Source organism: Dromiciops gliroides, chromosome 2 (assembly GCF_019393635.1).
Source record: "Dromiciops gliroides isolate mDroGli1 chromosome 2, mDroGli1.pri, whole genome shotgun sequence".
NCBI classification, from domain to species: Eukaryota; Metazoa; Chordata; class Mammalia; order Microbiotheria; family Microbiotheriidae; genus Dromiciops; species Dromiciops gliroides.
This window is the reverse complement of record NC_057862.1, coordinates 190,735,275-190,758,352: the sequence shown is the minus strand read 5'-3', so window position 1 is coordinate 190,758,352 and position 23,078 is coordinate 190,735,275. Positions and strand designations below refer to the sequence as shown.

At 42.8% G+C, this 23,078-nt stretch overlaps 1 protein-coding gene across 3 annotated transcripts in view; it reads right to left on the bottom strand.

Moving 5' to 3' along the window:
• The window catches only part of LOC122744347 (serine/threonine-protein kinase PAK 6-like), a 91,360-nt gene that overhangs the window by 17,162 nt on the left and 51,120 nt on the right, over positions 1 to 23,078 (bottom strand). For all 3 annotated transcript variants that reach the window (XM_043989801.1, XM_043989802.1, XM_043989803.1), the window contains 2 exons: positions 12,753 to 12,961; positions 7,913 to 8,545 (listed from right to left, as the gene is read on the bottom strand). In XM_043989801.1, coding sequence (XP_043845736.1) covers positions 7,913 to 8,545; positions 12,753 to 12,956 — 837 coding nt within the window. In that variant the 5' untranslated portion in view covers positions 12,957 to 12,961. The remainder of the gene's footprint in view (positions 1 to 7,912; positions 8,546 to 12,752; positions 12,962 to 23,078) is intronic.

The following is a 23,078-nucleotide window of genomic DNA, read 5'->3' as shown; positions in this document are numbered from 1 at the left end:
GTGAAATCACAGGCCCAGTGTCTACTCCCTATCCCATTGTGTCAGGTAGTATAGAAAGAACTAGGGATTAAAGAAAGGTAAAAAACAGTTCCTGCCCTCAAGGAACTCACATTCTAAAGGGGGGAGAAAACATATAAATAACTAGGTCCATATGAGATATACAGAATAGATGGAAGGTAATCTTGGAAATAGAAAGTATCTTAGAGACCAACTGGTCTAACCCCCAAATTTCACAGCTATAGAAACTGAGGACAAGTTACAATCATAGGTTTAGAGTTAGGAGGGATCTTAGAAGTCAATTAGTTCCAGTTCCACCATCTTACAAATGAGGAAACTGAGGTCCAGAGAGGCAGAGTGAATTGCCCAAGATCATACAGGTACCAAGTGGCAGAGCCGAGGTTTGAACTTTGATTCTCTGACTCCAAATTCAAAGCTATTCTCTCCTACACCCTCCAGTGTTTTGACCCTGCCCATGTTCTCCTAGTTCATTCTTCCCTCCCATTACCCCTCAAATTTATAACAGCCCTATGCATCTTGGATTATGAAATCCTGAGGTCGAGCTGATTAAATCACGCTTTAGAGTCGTTCCATTTCCAGTGTTTGACTTTAGCTTCCCTTTTATCCTTTCACTGTCTTGACCCTAGAGTTAACCATTTCAACTACCCATTGTGTTCAGCTCTTGACTTCTTTGTCCCCTGGTCCAAACCATGCTGACTGGGTCCACCATAAATTCATTTATCTAATATAAACTGGTCCTTCACTGCAGGGGAGCTCCTTTCATTCTGCCTTGATCGACTCTATCATACTCCCTGCAGGGGCTGCTAATAATAGCTAACGTTTATATGGGGCTTTAAGGTTTGCACAGATCTTTACATACATTATTTCATTTGATTCAAGCCTTCTTTTCTCTCCTCAAACCCCTATACCTTTCTCTCATTGTGACCTCTGTTCTTACTTTACTGAGAAAATGGAGACCATCCCCTGTGGCTCTTTCCACTGCTTTGCATTTTTATGCATTTTCTTCTCCTTTCTTCCAGGCTGATAACAACTTGACCATTCTTCATGCCAAGGCCAACCCCCTCTTCTTGTGCCCTTGATCTCATACCCATCATCCCCTGTGTTCTGGAAGCTCTCACCACCAATCATTCTACTTTCTCCCTCTCCCATTCAATCTCTCCCCATCTACTCCTCCTTTCCCCCATTGCCTACAAAACATGGTCAGGTCTCAGCTATATGTAAACAAACAAACAGAAACACCTTTCTCTTAACCCTGAAATCTTTTCAAGCTATTATAATATATTTCTTCTTTTCACTGCAAAGCTCCTAGAAAGAGCTGTGTGCACGCTTTGCTTCCACATCCTTATTATCCACTTCTCACGCCCTTGCAATATGACTTTCAACCCCACTACTCTACTGAAATGCTCTCACAAGTTACCAATTCTCTTAATTTCTACACCCATTGACCTTCCCCTCTTTCTCCTCCCCCCCCCCCCCCCGCCAGCCCTCTCATCGACAAGCTTTTTGTGTTGTTTTTGCAGGGCAATGAGGGTTAAGTGACTTGCCCAGGGTCGCACAGCTAGTAAGTGGCAAGTGTCTGAGGCTGGATTTGAACTCAGGTCCTTTTGAATCCAGGGCCTGTGCTTTATCCACTGCGCCACCTAGCTGCCCCCATCTACAAGCTTTTGATGCTGTCACATATCCCTTCATCTTCGATACTCTCTCCTTCCTAAATGACTGACACTGTTCTTGCCTGATTCTACTCCTACCTGTCTAACTGCATCTCTGCAGTCTCTTTGCTTGATGATTCTCCATTTCTGGTCCCCTAACCATAGTTGTCTCTGAGGACTCTGCCCTGGGCTCTCTTCTTTATATATATACTCTCTCCCTTGGTGATCTCATCAACTCTGATGAATTTAATGATACTCTCTACACAGGTGACTCACAAATCTATCCAACTAACCCCTAATTTTCCTCCCGATCTCCAGTCTCACAATGTCATCTGCTTATTGGGCATCTCCTGAACGTCTTGTCCACATTCCAGACTCAACACAATGAAACTGCCTGTTTTCTCACCTGCTCCCTTTACCAGTCAGTCTCTAACCTTTTCCTCTAAACCGCCCTACTTCTAGTGAAGTCACTACCATTCTCCTAATCTGTCAATCAGCTAGCATTTACTAAGCACCTACTATGCTCCAGGCATTGTGCTAAACACTGGGGGGGGGGGGGGCGGGGCTGGGGAGGGTGCTACAGAGAAAGTAAAAAACAGTCTTTGTTCTTAAAGAAGCCACGGTTGAATGGAGGAGACAACGAACCACTACATACAAACAAGATAGTTACAGGATAAATTGGGGATAATTTCAGAGGGAAGACACCAGCAATAAGGGGGAATAGAAAAGGCTTCTTGTAGAAGGTGGGGCTTTGAGCAGAACCAGGAGAACAGTGTACACAGTAACAGCAATACTGGACATTGATCAACTATGAATGACTTAGCTATTCTTGGCAATATAACAATCCAAGACAATTCCAAAGGACTCATGAAGAAAAATGCCATCCACCTCCAGAGAAAGAACTGATGGAATCAGAATGCAGGCAAAAGCACAATATTTTTCACTTCATTTTTTTCATGTCTTTTTTTTTTCTCCTTTGGGTCTGTGTCTTTCAAAACATGACGAATGTGGGAACATGTTTTGCATGATTGCACATGTATAACCTATATCAAATTGCTTACTGTTCAGGGGAAGTGGGAGGGGAGAGAGGGAGGGAGAAAATTTTGAACTCGAATTTTTTTTTAAATGTTAAAAAATGTCTCTACACGTAATTGGGGGATTTTTTTTTTAAGTGGGACTTTAGGTAAGACTTAAACGAAGCCAAGGAAGCTAGGCAGAGTAGATGGGGAGGAAGAATGTTTCAGGCACAGGGGACAGTCAAGTGAAAACTCTTGGAGTGGAGAGATGGAGAGTCTTCTTCAAGGAACAGCAAGGAGACCAGTGTCACTAGATCATAGAGTATGTAGAGAGAAACAGGGTGTACTGAGAAAGTAGGAAGGGGCCAGGTTAAGAAAAGCTTTGAAAGTCCAACAGGATTTTATATTTGGTACTAGGGGGAGACAGCTAGGTGCTTCAGTGGATAGGGTACACTGGACCTGGAATCGGAAAGACCCAAGTTCAAATCTGACCTCAGACACTTACTAGCTGTGTGACCCTGGGCAAGTCACTCACCCTCTGTTTGCCTTAATTCATTGGAGAAGGAAATGGCAAACCACTCTAGTATTTTTTGCCCAGAAAACCCCATGGACAGTATGGTCTATGGGGGTCACAAATGTGTCAGACAGAACTGAACAACAACATGGGTACTAGAGAGTCACTCTGTAAATCTGGAGACATCTTTGACCTTTCTCATTGCCCTCACCTCTGGATCCAATCAGTTGCCAAATCTACCTTCACAACATCATTGACATCCTTCCTCTCATCTCACCGTGGAGTTTAGGCTCTGATTCCTCTCTTTCCTGGACTGCCCTTATAGCTTCCTAACTGTTCTCCCTGGTTCTAGTTTCTATTCTCTTCCATTCTTCCTCTTCTTGCCAAGTAATTTTCCTAAGGCACAGGTCTAACCACATTGCTCTACTCTGCGAAGTTGCAATGATTTATTTTGGACATGACCTGTGATTTTACTGCTAGAAGAAACTCCCTCGATCAATGCAGGTTGGTGCCTGTTCATTTATAGTCTTGAGAGTTGCTCGGGACACTGGAGAGATGAAATGCCTTGCCGGGGATCGTGCAGCCAGCATGAGTCAGAGGTAAAACACAAACCCAGGTCTTCCCAATTCTAAGGCCAGCTCTCTATCTATTAGGCCATCCTGCCTCTCACATATTGGGTTCTAAATGCTTGTACCCAGAACTCTGTCTACATAACAAGATTTCCCTGGCCCATTTCTTGCTCCCTACAACTCCCTGATTCTTCAATAAAGCCGCAGCCCAATCCCTGCCCCCCATGGAGATGCCGATCTCTCCTACCACTAGATTGGGTGCCCAGGTCCCACCCTGTGAGTTCATGCATGTACTTCCTCATTATGTGGTTCTAACTGGGAATGTAAAAAATGACCCCTGCTTTCCCCTAGCTATGAGAGGGCAGGAACACAAACCTTGGCCTCAGGGCGTGCTTGCTTTGGAACCGTGATCAGGAGGCCGGAAATGACCTTGAAAAGTCAGACCTTGAAAATGTAGACCAAAGTGGATGGGGGAACTTGACTGATTTTTAAAAGCTTTAAAAGCTTCTCAGCACCAGTGAGTCTCAACCTCCTAGGAGCCTTGGCTCCTTGTCTTTCTATTTATTTTATTTTATTTATTTATTTTATTTATTTTTTTTTTTAGTGAGGCAATTGGGGTTAAGTGACTTGCCCAGGGTCACACAGCTAGTACATGTTAAGTGTCTGAGGCCAGATTTGAACTCAGGTACTCCTGAATCCAGGGCTGGTGCTTTATCCACTGCGCCACCTAGCTGTCCCTCCTTGTCTTTCTTATACAGAACCCAACTTTGGTAGAAGGAGGAAGGGGGTGGGGGTGGGGGTGGGGGACAACTTCTGCTGGATTGGGCAAGAGCTCCTTGATTCCCTGTGCAGGGTCCCTAATAAACAAGGAGCCTACCTTGTCATTATCAGAGCTGATGGACGTTTCCTGTGGCTTGTCACCAAGATTCCAATATAGGAGGTCCCTGGTATGGCTTCCCCATCAACCACTCTCTTAAGAATCCTAGTACTTGGGGGGCAGCTAGATGGCTAAGTGGTTAAAGCACTGGCCCTGGATTCAGGAGTACCTGAGTTCAAATCCGGCCTCAGACACTTGACACTTACTAGCTGTGTGACCCTGGGCAAGTCACTTAACCCCCATTGCCTGCAAAAAACAAACAAACAAAAAAGAATCCTAGTACTTGGAAGGGTCTTCCAGAGTTCGAGAACTCCATCCCCCAGCCTCAGAAATGAACTCACTCCACGTCTTAGAATCATAGGTTTAGAGCTGGAAGGGACCTTAGAGGTCATCTAGTCTAACCCCCTTCCCCCTTTTACCGATGAGCAAACAGGTTTAGAGGAGTTAAATTATTTGTCCAAGGTCACACAGGTAATAAATGGAGGAGCCAAGATTCAAAGTCACCCCCTTCTTAAATCTCTTCTACAGGATTCTATAATAAACTGTCCAGACCTTTCATAACACCTCCCCCCATTCCCACCCCCCAGGCTCCAAAATCTCAAGAGGAAAAGCCAGAATAATAATACCAATAATAATAGCTGACATTTACAAAAGGCTGTTGTGAAGATCAAAAGAGATGATATATGTAAAGTGCTTTATAAACCTCTGAGAGCTATGTAAATGTCAGCTATGAATATCATATAACACTTTAAGAGTTGTAAAGTACTTTACATACATTATCTTACTTGACCCAGTAAGCTAAATGCTATTATTATCCCTGTTTCATAGGTGAAGAAGCAGGGAGTAGAGAGGTTAAGAGAGATTCAGGGGGCAGCTAGGTGGCACAATGGATAAAGCACTGGCTCTGGATTCAGGAGGACCTGAGTTCAAATCCAGCCTCAGACACTTGACACTTACTAGCTGTGTGACCTTGGGCAAGTCACTTAACCCTCATTGCCCCGCAAAAGAGAGAGAGAGAGAGAGAGAGAGAGAGAGAGAGAGAGAGAGAGAGAGAGAGAGAGAGAGAGAGAGAGAGAGATATTCAGGAGGATTGTTCTGGGCCCGACTGGGCTTCTGGTCTGGGAAAGCCCCTAAGGTTTCTAGTCACACCAGATTGAGGGAGAGTCTGGTGTGAACCTTTCTGGAACAGATGGAAACTTCAGGGCTCCCCCAGATCTCCTGGGTTAGCATATCACTCCCCATTACTGTTCTTCAAACAGCATTCCATTGAGCATTCCTTCAAGTGCATTTCCCACCTCCGTGCCTTTGCACTGATTGTCCTCTGCCTGTAACGTACTTCCCTCCACTATAAAGAATCCCTAGTAGGGGCAGCTAGGTGGTGCAGTGGATAGAGCACTGGCCCTGAAATCAGGAGTACCTGAGTTCAAATCTGGCCTCAGACACTTAACACTTACTAGCTGTGTGACCTTGGGCAAGTCACTTAACCCCAACTGCCTCACTAAAAAAAAAAGCAAAAAAAAAAAAAAAAGAATCCCTAGTCTTCTTTCAGACTCAGCTTGGGCATTGCTTTCTTCATGAGACCTTTCCTGATTGCCCACCCCCATCTGGGGCTAATGGTCTTCCCCATCTAATATATTTATATATTCCCATGTTGCGCTCCCTGCCACCATGTTCCCCCTCGACACCAGGGAATACAAGCTTCTTGATGGCAGAGACTTCCCACCTTTGTCTTTGAATCCCCAGTGGCTAGCACAAAGTCTAATAAATATTGGTCAGTTCATTGGGCTGGTGATTTGGGTGGCTGAGGGGATGTTCGGGGTCATGTGTCCTTTAAATTCCCCCTTGATCTTTAAGGGGATAGTGACCCTGGGACCTCAGAAGAATAATGTCAGTAATAATACAAATAGACAAAGCGCTTTCAAGTTGGCAAACTCTTCACGTTCTCTCCTTTGGTCCTCACAACAACCAGGTAGGGAAGCTGCTATTACTAGGCCCATTTTATAGATAAGGAAAACGGAGGTTAAATGACTTGCCCAGAGTTACACAGCTAGTAAGTGACTGAGGAATGATTTGAACTCGGGTTTTCCTGACCACAAGCCCAATGCTCTGTCTGCTATGCCTTATTCCCGTGGAGGGAAGTGTACCTTGCTCTTAACCTATATACATTGCCTTTATTCACTCACCCCTTGATCAGACTTCCAGGATGTTGGGTGTCCCTTGGAGGTTGGACCCTCTGAATAATTACAGAACAGAGCTAGCCGTAGGACTGAGCCTGGAACTTTTGTTTGTTTTTTTGTTTTGTTTTTGTTTTTGGTGAGGCAATTGGGGTTAAGTGACTTGCCCAGGGTCACAAAGCTAGTAAGTGTCAAGCATCTGAGGCCAGATTTGAACTCAGGTCCTCCTGATTCCAGGGCCAGTGATCTATCCTCTGTGCCACCTAGCTGCCCCGAGCCTGGAACTTTGAAGTGAAGGGTTTCAAAGTCCACACAGTTTCTTGAGCTTTTTATCCCTTCCTCTCCCTCCCCAATGGCCATTGTGTGGGCTGAATGACAAGGGACGTGAGGTCACTAATGTTCATGGATCCCTGGGCCAAAGCAGTTGTCCTATGGATGTCCCTTCCTATGGATTCTCTGAATGTGTCCTTGCAACGTCCCCTTACTTTCCCCTGCCTCGCCTTCTAGACCCATGGGAAGAATCACAGGTCTGTGGTTTTAGAGCTAGCGGGGATCTTAAAGATCATTGAGTCCAACCCTCTCATTGAATAGTTGAGGAAACCAAGGCATGGGCAGCTAGGTGGCGCTGTAGATGAACTCTGGACCTGAAGTCAGGAAGACTCATTTTCATGAGTTCAAATCCAGCCTCAGACACTTATTTAGCTGTGTGACTCTGGGCAAGTCACTCCACCCTGTTTGCCTCAGTTTTCTTATCTGTAAAAATGAGCTGGAGAAGGAAATGGAAAACCAAACCAGTATCTTTAAGAAAAACAACACAACAAACCCAAATGGGACCACAGAGAGTTGGACATAAGATATAGAGGAGTTTATAGAATCACAGAATTAGAGTTGGAAGAGAGCGGAAACGCCACTGAGTCTAAATCCTTCATTTTACAGCCGAGGAAACTGATTCTGAGAGAGATTAAGCAGCCTGCCCCGGGTCATGCAGCGGTGGGTTTTGAACCCGGGTTTTCCTGATTTCAGTGCCCTATTGATCATACCACACTGACTCTCAAATTGTCTCCCAATGTGGTCCAGCCCCCATCTCCCACTTACCTTGCTCTTTGTAGCGGGGGCTGGCTTGCTGCTGCCTTCAGATATGAACATGCTACGGAAAAGCTTATTCTTCAAGCCGCTTTCTTGAGTCTTGGGGCTGGGGCTGCCCTCCCCACTGGGCCTGCCCCCAGCTGGGCCCACCAGGCAGGACTGGGGTCTTCTGTCCTCTGAATTCTGCCTTCCAACCTTGCCGCCTCTGCTTGAGGTCGGCACAGGGGAGATCCCTAGGGGTGGACTGGGCAGGCAAGAGGTGAGCTGTAAGCATCGCTGAGCAGCTCCCTGGAACTCTGCAGGCCCTAGGGACTGGGTTTTCATCACCAGTCCATTAGGCTGGGTCTGGTCAGCTTGGTATTCCGGCCACATCATCTCTCTCCTGCCTGCTTTGGCTCCCCCGTTGCAGTTGAGGTAGATACCGTAAGGGTCAGCCCTCTCAGGCTGGGGACTTTGAAGGTACATGTCTGTGTCTGGGCCCCATCGTTCATCCCCCAGGAGCCCCAGCGACTGGGCTCTCCTTCTGCTGGTGGGGCTCCGGCCCCTCAGGGTGTTGGAGCTAATGACAGAGAGTTTCTGAATATCGTTGAGCAGCCCAGAAATGTAGCCCTCCACTTCGATGGTGCTGCCTCGGACCACCGTCTGTCAGGAGAGAGAAAAAAAAGAGGCTCTATGAAGTCTGGGGGTTGGGCAAGAGGGGAGGAGGAGAACGGGCAGTGGCAGGAACAGCATAGCAGGGGGAGAGAGTCCAAGGGAGGAAGCAAGGGAGGAGGCTACCAGAGAAAAAACCTCAAGGAGAATCAAGAGGAGGGTTAGGCATTTAAGAACTCTCATGTAAACCAGGCTCCAGCATCCTCCCATGGTTCCCACCACTGATCTGGTCTGAAAAAGAACTGGATTTCAAATCAGAGTTTGGTCACTTATTCTCTGTGACCTTAGGCAAGTCATTTCCCTTTGGGGGCCTCAGTGGCTTCTGAGGTCCCTTCGGGATCTAAATCAATGACACCAGGTCAGTTATTCTCACCTTTGTTGTCCAGTCGGTTTTTTCAGTCCCGTTTGACTCTTCTTGACGCGGTTTGGGGTTTTCTTGGCAGAGATAGTGGAGTGGTTTGCCATTTCCTTCTCCAACCCATTTTACAGATGAGGAAACCTTAGCTCTACCTATAGTGTTGAAGAGGGAGGTTCCCTCCCTCATCCACGAACTCTCCCTCAGTTCACAGTGACTGGAATTCACACCCACCTTCTTCCCTATCTGAGAATGTAGAAATTAAGCTCAGCTTCTTCCTGTTTTAGAGAATATTTCACAACCTAGGCAATCGACATACAAAAAAGGAACCCTCAAAATCTGAAGACAAACACTCTGGTTGGGGGGGGGGGGCGGGGAGGGAAGGCAAGGTGAGACCCCAGGACATAATGAGGCTACTCTAAATGGGAGGTGCTAAACTTACTTGTTTCTACACAGTTAAAGGAGTTTGAATGATGTTAGTGCCCTCTACATTTTGATACCCTGGAGCAAAGTTCCAGTTGCCTTAACCTAGTTAGATCTCTATTTTTTTCTTTTAAACCCACAAAAAAACCACAAATTAGGAAACATTTTGTTCTTGGTTATCAATTAGCCCTGAAAGATCAAGATCAATAGCAAACTCCTTAAGGGCAAAGATCTTATTTACTTTTGTTTTTCATCCTTCTCAACTCCCCCTCCCCTTACTAGGCAGTTACTTTGCACACAGTAAGTACTTAATGAAGATATACTTGCACTGCCTATCTCACAGGGCTGAAGTGGGGATCAAATGAAATGCCCAACAATATAGTGCTCGATTAACATCAAATTTGCTGTTGTTGAATCTTTTCAGTCCTATCTGACTGTGCCAGACCCCATTTAGGATTTTCTTGGCAAAGATACCAGAGTAGTTTGCCATTTCCTTCTCTAGCTCATTTTACAGATAATAAAACTGAGGCAAACAGGGTGAAGTGATTCGCCCAAGGTCACACAGCTAGTAAGTATCTGAGGCAGAATTTGAACTCAGGTCCTCCTGACTCCAGGCACAGCACTCTATCCACTATGTCACCTAGCTGTAGAACTCAATAGTAAAATAACTAATATGGAAATGTTTTATATGATCGCACATATATAACCTATTTAAAATTCTTCCTGTCTTAAGGATGGGGGGGGGTGAGAAAAGGAAGGAGAAAATTTGGAACTCAAAAATTTCAAAAAATGAATGTTAGAATTGTCTTTATATGTAATTGGAAAAATAAAATAGTATTAAAAAAGCCTCAATCGTAAATGTTATTAATTGTATTATTGTTATGATTTGCTTTGAAGTAATTTGAAACCTCTTATATCCTGCTCCTTTAAACAGCCTTGTTCTGGTCCCTGGCAACAAAACTCCCCTTCAGCTGTAGAAGGGACTCCTGTCCTTCATCTTTGAACCAAGAGAGTACTGTACAGAAAGAAGGCCAGGGAGCAGATCCTGATTCCTGTTCCAGAGAGGCTTCCCACAGGCCTTCCGGGGTGCAGTCATTACCTCTAGGAAGCTTTAGCTTCATAGGTTCATAGATTTAAAGCCAGAAGAAACCTTAGAAATCATCAAATTCAACCCCTTTGTTTTACAGAGCTGAGGGTGACTGAGGTTAAGTGACTGGCTCAGGGTCACACAACTAAATTGTGTCTGAGGCAGTATTTAAACTTAGGTCTCCCTAACTCCAAACCCAGCGATCAATCTGTTGAACTACCTAGTTGCCTCAGAGGCCTGATATCTGAGGCCCAAGGTCTTCCCTGTTTAGGGTAAGGAGAGAGCAACCCTTTTGCTCAGAGCTGTGCCCGCCCTCCTTGCCTCTTCCTGCCTCCTCTTCTCCTCCCTTCCCTGAAGATAGAATGCCTCTATATAGTTTTCAAAAAGGTATGAAGGAAAAACAGGTTTTGTCACTTTCCAAAAAAGTGATGATTCAGGGAGAGTGCAAGGGGCTGGGCATACTACCTGCCACATGCAAACCTGTTGAATTGATTTGATGCTGGTGAGGTCAGCGTCACTGGACAAACTTTAGCTTTGGCATCCTTACTCTGCTCCAACCCTGCCTGACTGTAGCCACATCCCCACTCGGCAGGGCATCTGCGGGTGGAGAAGGATGAATCTGCTTGGGCAAAGGTCTTACATGCTTCTCCCTCTTCCCCTACCCAACAGCACTCTTCTCCCACCTTGCCCCAAGACTGGCAGAAGGTGGTCCAGGGTCACAACTGGGCAAGATGAAGACCCAGGTCCTACCCCTAGTAAGTGTCTGTGGCTGGCTTTGAATTCAGGAAGAGAAGTCTTTCTGATTCCAAGCCCAGTGCCCTATCCACGGAACCACCCAGCTGCCTCAGACTAATTAGTAAGGAATTAGAATAACAGTTCATTGATAACTAATAATTAAGAGCTTTCTCGAGGTTTCTTTGTGGTTTTAACAGAAGCCATTTCTACGAGTCAAGAAGAAATGGAGCTTAATCCCCTCCTTTTCTCTAAGTGTTGGGAGGACCTAGCAGGTCACTGGGTCGAAAGATGGTTAGGGTGTTGGACTTGGAGTCAGGAAGAGCTGAGTCAGAATGCTGCCGCAGACAGTTACCACCTCTAGGATTCTGAGCAAGTCATTTACCTATTCTTAGCCTGTTTCCTCATCTGTAAAATGGGAATATTAATAGTAATAATAACAAGAACAAGAAGGAGGAGGAGGGAGATGAGGAGGAGGAAGAGAAGAAGGAGGAGGAGGAGGAAGAGGAAGAGGAAGAGGAGGAGAAGAAGGAGAAGGAGGAGGAGGAGGAGAAGGAGAAGGAGAAGGAGAAGGAGAAGGAGAAGGAGAAGGAGAAGGAGAAGGAGAAGAAGGAGAAGAAGAAGGAGGAGGAGGAGGAGAAGAAGAAGAAGAAGAAGAAGAAGAAGAAGAAGAAGAAGAAGAAGAAGAAGAAGAAGAAGGAGAAGGAGAAGGAGAAGAAGAAGAAGAAGAAGGAGAAGAAGAAGAAGGAGAAGAAGAAGAAGAAGAAGAAGAAGAAGAAGAAGAAGAAGAAGAAGAAGAAGAAGAAGAAGAAGAAGAAGAAGAAATGACATGTGTTAATATGAATGTTTGGATCACCTGGATTTGATGGAGGTGCCTTATTATCCAAAAGTATTTTTTATGAAAGCCTGGGGTAATAGGAACAAAATGTCCTTCAACTAAACTCCAAACTGAACCCAGATAGGTAGCAGATAAAAGTTCCTACCTGGTGACTTCTTTCTTCAGGATAGCAAGTTCCTATCTTGTGGGGACATCTGGGCATCCTCATCCTTGCCAAATTCCTTTTTGGAATCCTGTAATCTTATTATGGTGCTTCTATATTTCCTCCATACTTGTTATAACTGAAACTGCTAAAACTGCTTTGCCTTACATCCATTCTTGTTATAGTATTTGCTTTTGGGTTGATCTGTATCATGCTAATGAAACTGACAACACCCTGTAACCAGTGAACAAAAAAACCCCAAACCCTTATATACCCTCAGAAAGGGGGAGTCTCTGAGCTCCTTTTGGAAGGGGTCTCCACATGATCATGCTTCTTTATTCTTGGGACAAATAGACTGGTAATATGTTTTTCCTGTCTGTCTCTGATCTGGTTTTTGTTTTTCTTTTGGTAGGACAGGTATGGAAACAAATTGTAGGAGATGTTATAAAATTAATTTCTCTGATCTGTTTATTAATTTTTTTTAGGAGACAGGCAATAAAAACTATATTTAATTTTGGACACAGTTTACATCAAGTGTTTAGCAAACCTCAATGTGCTATTTATCCTCTTCATGAGTATGGGGCTCATCCCTTTTCCTCTAGGGGTTCCCGACATCCTCACCTTCATGGGTTGGAGCTGGACCCGGGTGATGCGTGAAGGGTCCACCACAGGTTTGGGTCTCCTCAGGGTGTCCAGGATGTTCTGCCATTGTGGAGGGAGGCCCACAAACTTGCCTTCCTTTGGGTCAAAGGACGTGTGCACACGGTGCTGGAAGTTCTGCGGGGCAGAGATTTCTGGACGTTTCTTTTTCTTTTTCCGGAACATTATGTCTGAATACCAGAAGAAAACAAGTCGTCAGGATGGGATTTTGCTCAGAAGTGCGTGTGTGTGTTAATGGAAAGATCTGTGGTTATGGCCATATACAACTAAGCCAATTTCCTCCTAGATCCTTTGCCTCCTCCTTTCTGTTTTCCTATTAACCACCTTCTCAAAATAAGCTCTGCTCCAGAAATAGCTTTCTACCTCCCATCTGGCCAATGCTTCCCTTCATCTTCCTTCATCCCCAAAGCTCCTCTTATCCAACTTCCTCCAGGAAGTTAATCCTGGGGAAAGCCTCCCAATCCCCTCCAGAAATCACAAAATAAATAGGAACAAATAAACAAACAAATCACAGAGAAAAGATGTGCCCATTTCCATGTTGGTCCAGAGTTCCAGCTACCCACCCCCATTCCAAGGGCAGGTCTTTGATCTCTATTTGTTCTCCATGGAGCCCTGGTCTATATCAGGTACCCAAGGAATAGGAGACCACAAGTCTGTTGACCACACTCCTCCACATTTAATGAAGGTCTCCTGAGCATCAGACTTCTCAGGAGAGGATGGAAGGAACACATTCGTGGCTCCCTAGCATATTGCCCTGATGTCAGCAAGTCTCTGAGCCATCTTATATCCAAGCAATATGTAAGACACATTGGAGACAAGAGTAGAGGAAGAAAAGGGCTATTCTATCCTTTTATTTTTTTTAGCAGTTAGAATAGTTTATTTTGGGGCTGAGGAAGGGAAGGGGAAGGGAAGGGAAACTATGAAAGAAGTCCTTGGACTTCTCATGGGGAGAAAGGCATGGCACAGAGAGAGAGGCTCTGAGATACCAATCTCTATTCTATCTATTCTTAAAGCACTTCAGAGAAGTTGTACCCACAACCCCCATTAACAACCCAGGCAGTTGGGGACAGCTAGATGGCACAGTGGATAAAACACGGCCCTGGATTCAGGAGGACCTCAGTTCAAATCTGGCCTCAGACACTTGACACTAGCTATGTGACCCTGGACAAGTCACTTAACCCTCACTGCCCCGCAAAAAAGAAAGAAAGAAAGAAAGAAAGAAAGAAAGAAAGAAAGAAAGAAAGAAAGAAAGAAAGAAAGAAAGAAAGAAAGAAAGAAAAAGAAAACAACCTGTACAGTCTTTGCAAAAATTGTCCTGCCTAAAACACACCACCTCCCCTCTCCCTTGTGCCTCTTGGCATCTCTAGTCCCCTTTAAGGTTTAGCTCAAGTACTACTTCCTACCAAAGGCCTTTTCAAATTTCTTTAGTAGTAAATGCATCATTCTGCCCTCCCCATCCCAATTACATTTATTTTGTATTCACTTATTAATCAACAAATGTTACTATATTATAAGGTGAGAGCATTGTTGACATGTAAAATGGAAAACTGCAATTATTTTAAATTAACTTTTTCTTGTATAAAGAAAACCTATGTAGCCAAGAACAGAAGGAATACAGAAAACTGGGGAAGAACTTTCATGGACAGTCTCTCAGATAGGATGTAATTGGGTTGGAATAAGCCATGGTGTTGGAGATGCTGAACTGGTTGGCTTGGAAAGGTATGAAAAGACTTAGACTTGTGAAGGAAGATGCTACCACCTTCAGAGAAACAGATGATAAGTGGAAATAAGCATAGTATGGTCTTACATATCTGTGTATGAGTGTTTATATGTGTATGTGTATAGATATCTATGTATAGGTATGTATGTGTATATATATGGATGTGTATATGTGTGTATATGTGTATAGATATCTATGTATAGGTATACATGTGTGTGTGTATATGTGTGTGTGTATGTGTAAGTGTATGTGTATATGTATATGTATATGTATCTATTCATACTTGATTGTAGCCCGATTCTTTGGGGGAGGGAATAAGGAGGGGAAAATAATAAAATAAAAAGTGCACAGCCGAGAACAAAAGAAAACCAACACGGAAGCAAAGAAAAGCTGGGCAGATTTGAAAACAGAGTGTAGTATTTATTAAATAGGTTTTCTTGACACGGAAATTTATTGTTTTATATTGAATCCTCTCCTATATTCTGCTGTGAACATGTCAACTTTTGTTCTTTTCTCATTTTGTATTTAAGTTTAAAATTTTAAAAATGTAAAATTTAAAAAGTAATTAAAAAACCAAATGTTATTAAGTACCTACTTACTATGTGCCAGGCAATAGGCTTGGGGCATTCTGCTAGGCACTGGGGATACAAAGACAAAAAAAATGTAACAACCCCTTTAGAAAACTCCACTAGAAGGTAAGCCTCTTGAGGACAGGAATGATTTTGTTTTTTCTTTTTGTCCCCAGCATATACTTAATAATGTTTGGAGAATTGAAAGGAGGGAAATCCATGGGACTTGTGGGACTTAGAGCTGAAAGGGACCTTGAGATATCATTAAGTTTAACCCTGTCATTTTACAGATAAAAAAAAAAAATGAGGCTCAGAATATTTCATCAACTTCCTCACAGTCATTTGATTTATAGCAGGGTTGGGACTGGAACCAAAGTCCATTGCGCTTTCTCTCACACAAATAATAGGCTCATTTCCTGATCAGTTCTGACACTTGGAGCTTAGCTTGGTGATTACCTGACTCTCTTAGGGGTGGAAAAATAACAGGAATAGAGATTGGACCTGCGATTTCTTTAGTAGGGAACTTTTGGATGAGGAAAAAGTTCCTCCACCGGTGCAGGTTGTTACCTCCTCTGCAACTTAGAGTGGTGGTTGGTTGTTGTCCTTCATTCTTGGAAAAAATCAAAATGACATAACAAGGTACAGTGTATCCAACTATGGCTGAGAAGTTAAGTGACTTGCCCAGGGTCACACAGATAGTGTGTATCTGGGAAAGGACTTGAACCCAGATCTTCCAAACTGGCTTTCTTTTTTATGGTTGTTGTTGGGGGTTTTGGGGAGGCAATTGTGGTTAAGTGACTTGCCTAAGATCATACAGCTAGTAAATGTCTGAGGGTGGATTTGAACTCAGGTCTTCCTAACTTTATCTGCTGCACTACCTATCTGTACCCTGAGACTGGCTTTCTATTGTGGGATAATAATAATAATAATGATAAACAATAACAACAACAAAGAAACATAAGAAACTGTGAGATTAATTACAGCAGCTTCTAAAAATTTAATACTTACTGAATACCTAGCAAGATGTGACCCAGTGGCTAAAAACCATATATCAGAAGCACATTATCTTTCATGGACTGACAGTCACCAAATCCCTAATCTACTACAAATACAAGACACAAAATATTCTGGAAAACTCCATCAATAAACTATACTGGAGCCAAGCTCTTTTGACAGACTGAACCATTGCCTGCAATTGCTCAAGTCATAATATTGATCCATAAAAACTCAAGAATAACAATTTAATAGATGTTGCTATTCTAGATAACCCATAATCTCCAAGCTTCATGAACTGTTTCTATCTGAACTTCATTGGACAAGCAAAGAAGAATTATTCTTCTAAAATTATTTTTTCTAAGTAAATAAATAAAATAGAATGATTTTTCTAAAATAACAATGATAACTAACATTTATAACTTAGCTAGGTGGTACAATAGATAGAGTTCTGGGCCTGGATTCAGGAGGACTCATCTTTTTGAATTCAGATCTGGCCTCAGACACTTACTAGCTGTATGACCGCGTGCTAGTCACTTAACCCTCATTGCTCTGCAAAAAAAGCCCATTATTTTGATAACTATTCTTCCATATCCTTGACTTCCTTTGTAATCTTGTATATTTTGTCTTATGCATCTAAAAAATTACTCTGAGAAGTCTTTAGGCTTCATCAGACCGACATGACACAAAAATGAAGAACCCTCTGATATTAACAAACAACAAGTTCTAGAACCGAATAGGTCCAAATCTTCAAAGGACTAGCTAGGTCTTAAGGTTGAGGAGTGTGCAGAGATTCTTTGCTTATCTTTGGTTTTGCCCAGTATCTAGGCCAGTGCTTTTGTACACAGCAGGTGCCTAATGTTTGTTGAAATCTTTTGTTGTTTTTTTTTGTTTGTTTTGTGGGGCAATGGGGGTTAAGTGACTTGCCCAGGGTCACACAGCTAGTAAGTGTCAAGTGTCTGAGGCCAGATTTGAACCCAGGTACTCCTGAATCCAGGGCTGGTGCTTTATCCACTGCACCACCCAGCCGCCCCCGTTGAAATCTTTTATTGAATTCTGCCTACTGCTTTGGAACTGTTTGTTCCACCTGTCATCTTGGCAAGTCATGGAGCTGCCCTGTTCCTTGGTTCCCTCAACTGTCATCCTTCATCAGGTGGGGGAGTATGAAATGTAACACCTAGGATTCTTTGCTTTGTCTACACATGGCTTATCCTCGGATGCTGCCATTATATCAGAAAGTAAGACACGCTACACTGGGTCAAACCACAACACAGCCCATCCAGCTCTGAAGTGCCCCTTGTCTCAGACCTGGTAGATAAGTCCTGGGAAGTTGCACAAGGCCCAGCTAGTAAGTGTTAGAGGTGAGATTTGAACCCAGATCTTCTTGACTCCAAACCTCACAGCCAATTTCAACTCTCATCTAGGGGTGTGCTGGAGCCAACTCAAAAAGCTTGCTAAAGTTTCAGTGTGAACATAAAAAAACTAGCAAAAGCTACAGCTACAAACCAGGGTTTGATCTGTCTTGTTGCTTGTCTAGACTTCAGAAAGTGATGAAGAAAGTTTTAATGATGCAAATTGAACTTAAAAGTATGCCCTGTGTACATTTCTTTTTTCTTTTCTTCCCCTTGAAGAGCTAGTTGCAAAATACTTAGCAGCACACCACCGGCATCTTTCCTGACTGGTATCATCGCTTTTACTCAGAAGCCCCTCTGACTCCTTATTCATTTGGGGTGATCTTAGCATCTTCCATGGGGTAAGAGAAAGAACATTGGATTTGGAGTCAGAGAGTTGGGCTCAAATTCTATCTCTACCACTAGTTGTGAAACCTTGGTCTAGTCATTTTAACCTGTCTGAGCCTCAGTTTCTTTATCTGTTAAATAGGGATAGCAGTGCCTGCTTTATGTGGCAGGGATGCTGTAACAACCAAATACAGAGCCTAGTTAGAGGGCTATACAAATATAAGCAATTGTTAGTACTCTTTGGCTCCATCGCGAGATTGATTTGGGTTTGTTCTAGGTTTTGGAGGGGAAAAGACCATAAGCGTATACAATAATTCAGCTTTGGACACACAGTAGTTTTTTTAAAAGAAAGGGATAATGCTTTAGCTTCCCTAGTGGGAAAAGCACTGACTGAAACAAGAGGATCTGGGTTCAAATCCCAATAATAATGCTCTCTTTGTGACTTTGGCCATGGTGGATAGACTGTTAGAGTTGGGGGCTAGGAAGCTTTGAGCTGTATGATCTTGGGCAAGTCACTTAATTTCTCTCAGCCTCAGTTTCCTCACCAATTAAATAAGGATAGTAATAGCACCTATCTTAAAAAATGGGGTTTTGTGAGGACCAAATGAGATAACACAGGTAAAGTACTTTGCAAATCTTAAAATGCTATATAAATTTAGTTGCTGTTTAGTCATTTTTCAATCATGTCCAACTCTTTGTGACCCCTTTTGGGGTTTTCTTGACAAAGATGCCAGAGTGGTTTGCCATTTCCTTCTCCAGCTCATTTTTTTTTCTGGGGCAATGAGGGTTAAGTGACTTGCCCAGTGTCACACAGCTAGTAAGTGTCAAATGTCTGAGGCTGGATTTGAACTCAGGTCCTCCTAAATCCAGGGCTGGTGCTGCCCCCACCAGCTCATTTTACAGATGAAGAAACTGAGGCAAATAGGGTTAAATGATTTGTTCAGGGTCCCACAGCTAGTAAGTGTCTGAAGTCAGATTTGAACTCGGAAGATGAGTATTCCTGACTCTAGACCACCTAGCCTAATCCTGAGCCTCAGTTTTTCCATCTGTAAAATGAAAAATAACCTACTCCTTGGAATTATAGCAAGCCTTAAAGTGCTATAGGAATGTGAGCTGTATTCCTCCCTTCCTCAGCTCCCGAACTATGATGCCTAACACTTTGTCAATCCTTTTGGCTGTAGCATAGATTGGGCCAGCATCCTTAGATAACAATGTAACAGTTCTTTACTGGATCATTATTGGCAAGGCTGCTCTTTTTTTTTTTTTTTTTGGTGTGAGGTAATTGGGGTTAAGTGACTTGCCCAGGGTCACACAGCTAGTAAGTGTTAAGTGTCTGAGGCCAGATTTGAACTCAGGTCCTCCTGAATCCAGGGCCAGTGTTCTATCCACTGAGCCACTTAGCTGCCCCAGCAAGGCTTCTTGAAAGGATTCTCTCAGAGTTCATGGATCAAGAACATGGAATTCAAAGTGACCTTAGAGGTCATTTAGGCCAAGCTTCTGACTTTACAGATGAGGAAACCTGAGGCAGGAGAGAAATTAAGTGACTTGAACCCAGGGTAACAAGTAAGAAGTAACTCAGCCATCTGAGATTCCAACCCAGGTTATCTGACTCCAAACCTAGCTTTCTTTCCTCTCTGTTCACAGGAAAGGCTTGGCCTGGGTCCTGGAGTGGCCAGGGGATTGTCATGGAGATAAACTATTGAGCTCTGAACAGCTGTTTGGTGATGGCATCACTAGACAACCAGAAACCGATAGATTTAGGGGTTTTCCTTGGTGGAGGACAGAGAAAACGAGAGAAGAGAGTTGTTAAAACTTGAGATGAGCAACTAGCCAGTCCTATTATGGTTATACTAACAGGAACCCAGCTGGCGGGATTGATTCCCCAACCAGAATGTGGCGGGGCTGGAGCTCCTCTGGGAAGTGCCTACTGACCTTCCACCTCTCCGGACTGGAAACCAGGAGACGAGGGCATCTGTGACTGCTCTGCTCCCACTTAGCTGGGTGACCAATGCTTTTAGGCACAGAGCTATTCTAGGGGATTTTCAGTAGGTCCCAGATACTCTGCCTAATACTCAGCTCTTAGAGGCTCAGTTCTGGGTTTCTAAGGTTTTATTGGTCAAAGGAATCCTAGATATTGAAGCTAAATCATTATAGGGTAGTGGGATTAACTCAGAATCAGAAAGACCAAGTCTTTCCAGTTCAAGCCTTGGTTCTAACTGGGTGCTTTTCAGCAAATCATATCTCTCCTCTGGGCTTCAGTTTCCTCAACTGTACAATGGAAATATAGATTATACTCATATGTTGGATCTTACATTGGATCATAGATTTTGAGCTAGAATGGAATTTAGAGGTCATCTAGTCCAGGGCTTCTTAAACTCTTTTCACTCGTGACCCCTTTTTAACCAAGAAATTTTTACATAACCCCGCATATATAGATATGTAAAGTAGATAAACAAATCAAACATTTACTGCCCAATTTTTCACGACCCCCACATTCAGTTATATGGACTCGTGGTGGGATTGTTACCCTCAGTTTAAGAAGCTTTGATCGGGGGCAGTTAGGTGGTGCAGTGGATAAAGCACCAGTCCTGGATTCAGGAGGACTTGAGTTCAAATCCAGCCTCAGACACTTGACACTTACTAGTTGTGTGACCCTGGGCAAATCACTTAACCCTCATTGCCCCACCAAAGAAAGAAAGAAAGAAAGAAAGAAAGAAAGAAAGAAAGAAAGAAAGAAAGAAAGAAAGAAAGAAAGAAAGAAAGAAAGAAAGAAAGAAAGAACAAAAAAAACCCCAAAGAAGCTTTGATCTAATGACACCCCTTCACTTTACAAAAGAAGAAACTGAGGCTCAGAGAGGCTAATTGATTTGATCAAAGTCATAGAGCTAATAAGTAGCAGAAGTAAAATTTGATCTCAGATCCTCTGACTCAAAAGTCAATAAGTGCTCCTTCCACTGTACCACACTGCTTCTAAATTGACTTTCCTGGCTTCCTCTAAGTCCCAACTAAAATCCTGTCTTTTACTGGAAACCTTCCCACTTTGTTGTTGCTGTTCAATCATATCTAATTCTTTGTGACCAATTTGGGATTTACTTGGCAAAGACATTGGAGTGGTTTGCCATTTCCTTCTCCAAACCTTTCCCCAATCCCACTTAATTCTAATGCCTTCCCTCTGTTAATTATTTCCTACTTATCTTGTATATAGCTTACTTTGTTTCCATAGTCTCGGTCCCATTTGATTATAAGCTCTTTGAGGGCAGGGACTGTCTTTTTCCTCCTTTTATAGCCCTAACTGTGCTTGATAAATATTTATTGATTAAACAGGGTTTATTATGAGGGACAAAGATGACATATATATGAAAAAAGTACTTTGTAAACTGCTATATAGTTATTAGGCCAGGATTAGAGAACATTTTAAAAACTTGTTTATTTGATGTTATTTTTTTTTTTTAAAACCATCATTGGGGCGGCTAGGTGGCACAGTGGATAGAGCACCGGCCCTGGAGTCAGGAGTACCTGAGTTCAAATTCGGCCTCAGACATTTAACACTTACTAGCTGTGTGACCCTGGGAAAGTCACTTAACCCCAATTGCCTCACTAAAAAAACCCAAAAAAACAAAAAAAACCCATCATTGTCACTTTCAGAGGCCTCCCTATTGATCCCACCTCTCAAAATCCTTCTTTGTAAAATAAATAACCAAGTAAAACTAACACATTGGCCATGTCTGGAAATGCATAGGTCACCACTTCTCAACCAAAAGGAACAGGCTATGCTTTATCATCAGTCCTTTGCAGTCATAATCAGACACAGCATTGATTAAAGTTCTGAAATCTTTCAATGTTGTTTTCCTTTATGTTTTTGTGACAAGGTGGTTCAAGTGCTGGTAATTAGTCAGGGAGACCTGAGTTCAAATCTTGCCTCAGCTACTGTGTGACCTCGGGCATGTCATTAAACATTTCTCAGTCTCAGTTTCTACATCTGTAAAATAAGGATTATAATAACACCTGAATCAAAGGGTTTTGGGGGTTTTAATGAAGATCGAATGAGATAACAACAATAACACTAATTAGCATTTGCATAGCAATTACTACATGTCAGCAGCTGTGTTAAATGCTTTAAAATTATTATCTTACTTGATAACACATACAAAGTGCCTTCACAAACCTTAGTTGCTATATAAATACTAGTCATTAGGATTATTATCATACAAATCGTTCCCTTGGTCCTGATCACTTTAATTACTTCATACATTTCTTCCCAAGTTTCTCCAAATCTTTCGCATTCATCATTTTTTATGATGCATTAAGATGCTCATATTGCTAACCTTCTTTACTAAAAGGAAAAAAGAAAAACACAATCCTTTTAAATAAATAAGCATAGTCAAGTGAAACAGTTTCCCATATTGGCCATGTCCAAAAATGCATGTCTCATTGTGCACCTCTAGTGCATCATCTCCCTTTGAGGAGGTGGGTAGAATTCTTCATCATTGGTCCTTTGGAGTTGCCATTGGTCATTGTGTTGATCAGAATACACAGGATTGTTAAAAGTCAAAACACCTATGTATTAAAAATACCATCTCTTTTGCTCACGCAGACTTTTGCCTTGCTCCTTCTGCTTAGACTATGAGTTGAACTTCTTATTTAAATGTCTTAATTTTCCATCCTAGTTTCTAATTCTCTGACCAGAGCCCAGGTTAGCGGGATGATTGTGGGCTTCCCCAGTGCAGCAATTGGAGAAGTTAGAATTAAGTTAAACTGAATAGCCTTGGGATAATTTCACAGCTGACCATCCTCAAATTTCCATAAGTGCTTTTTGAGAACAATTTTTGGCTCCCCAAACAAGCTTGCCAATGCTTGGCTCTGTCACGATTTTCTCTGCCTCCCAGTTTGCTTTTTCTTAAGCAGTTATGGTTTGGTGGCGAAAGAAAAAAAAAAGCAAAAAATAACCCCATTACTTTAGAGAAGAATGAGAGAAATTCAGGAAGATGAGATTGATGTAGATTGTTGGCCTATGGGATGGATAGGGTCAAGACGAATAGATGCAGAACAAAGAAAGCAGAATGAGGGCAGTTCACACGACAACTACAATAATATAAAGGAAACAATTTGGAATGACTTTAGAACTCTGAGTAGTGAGTGTAGTGACTTATTGTGAATTTGGACAACTGATGTGAAATATGCCTCCTTTCTCTTGACAGAGATACGTGGGGTACTCTGTAAGTATGGAACAAGGTAAGCATTTCCAGACCTGAAATTTGTTGATGAT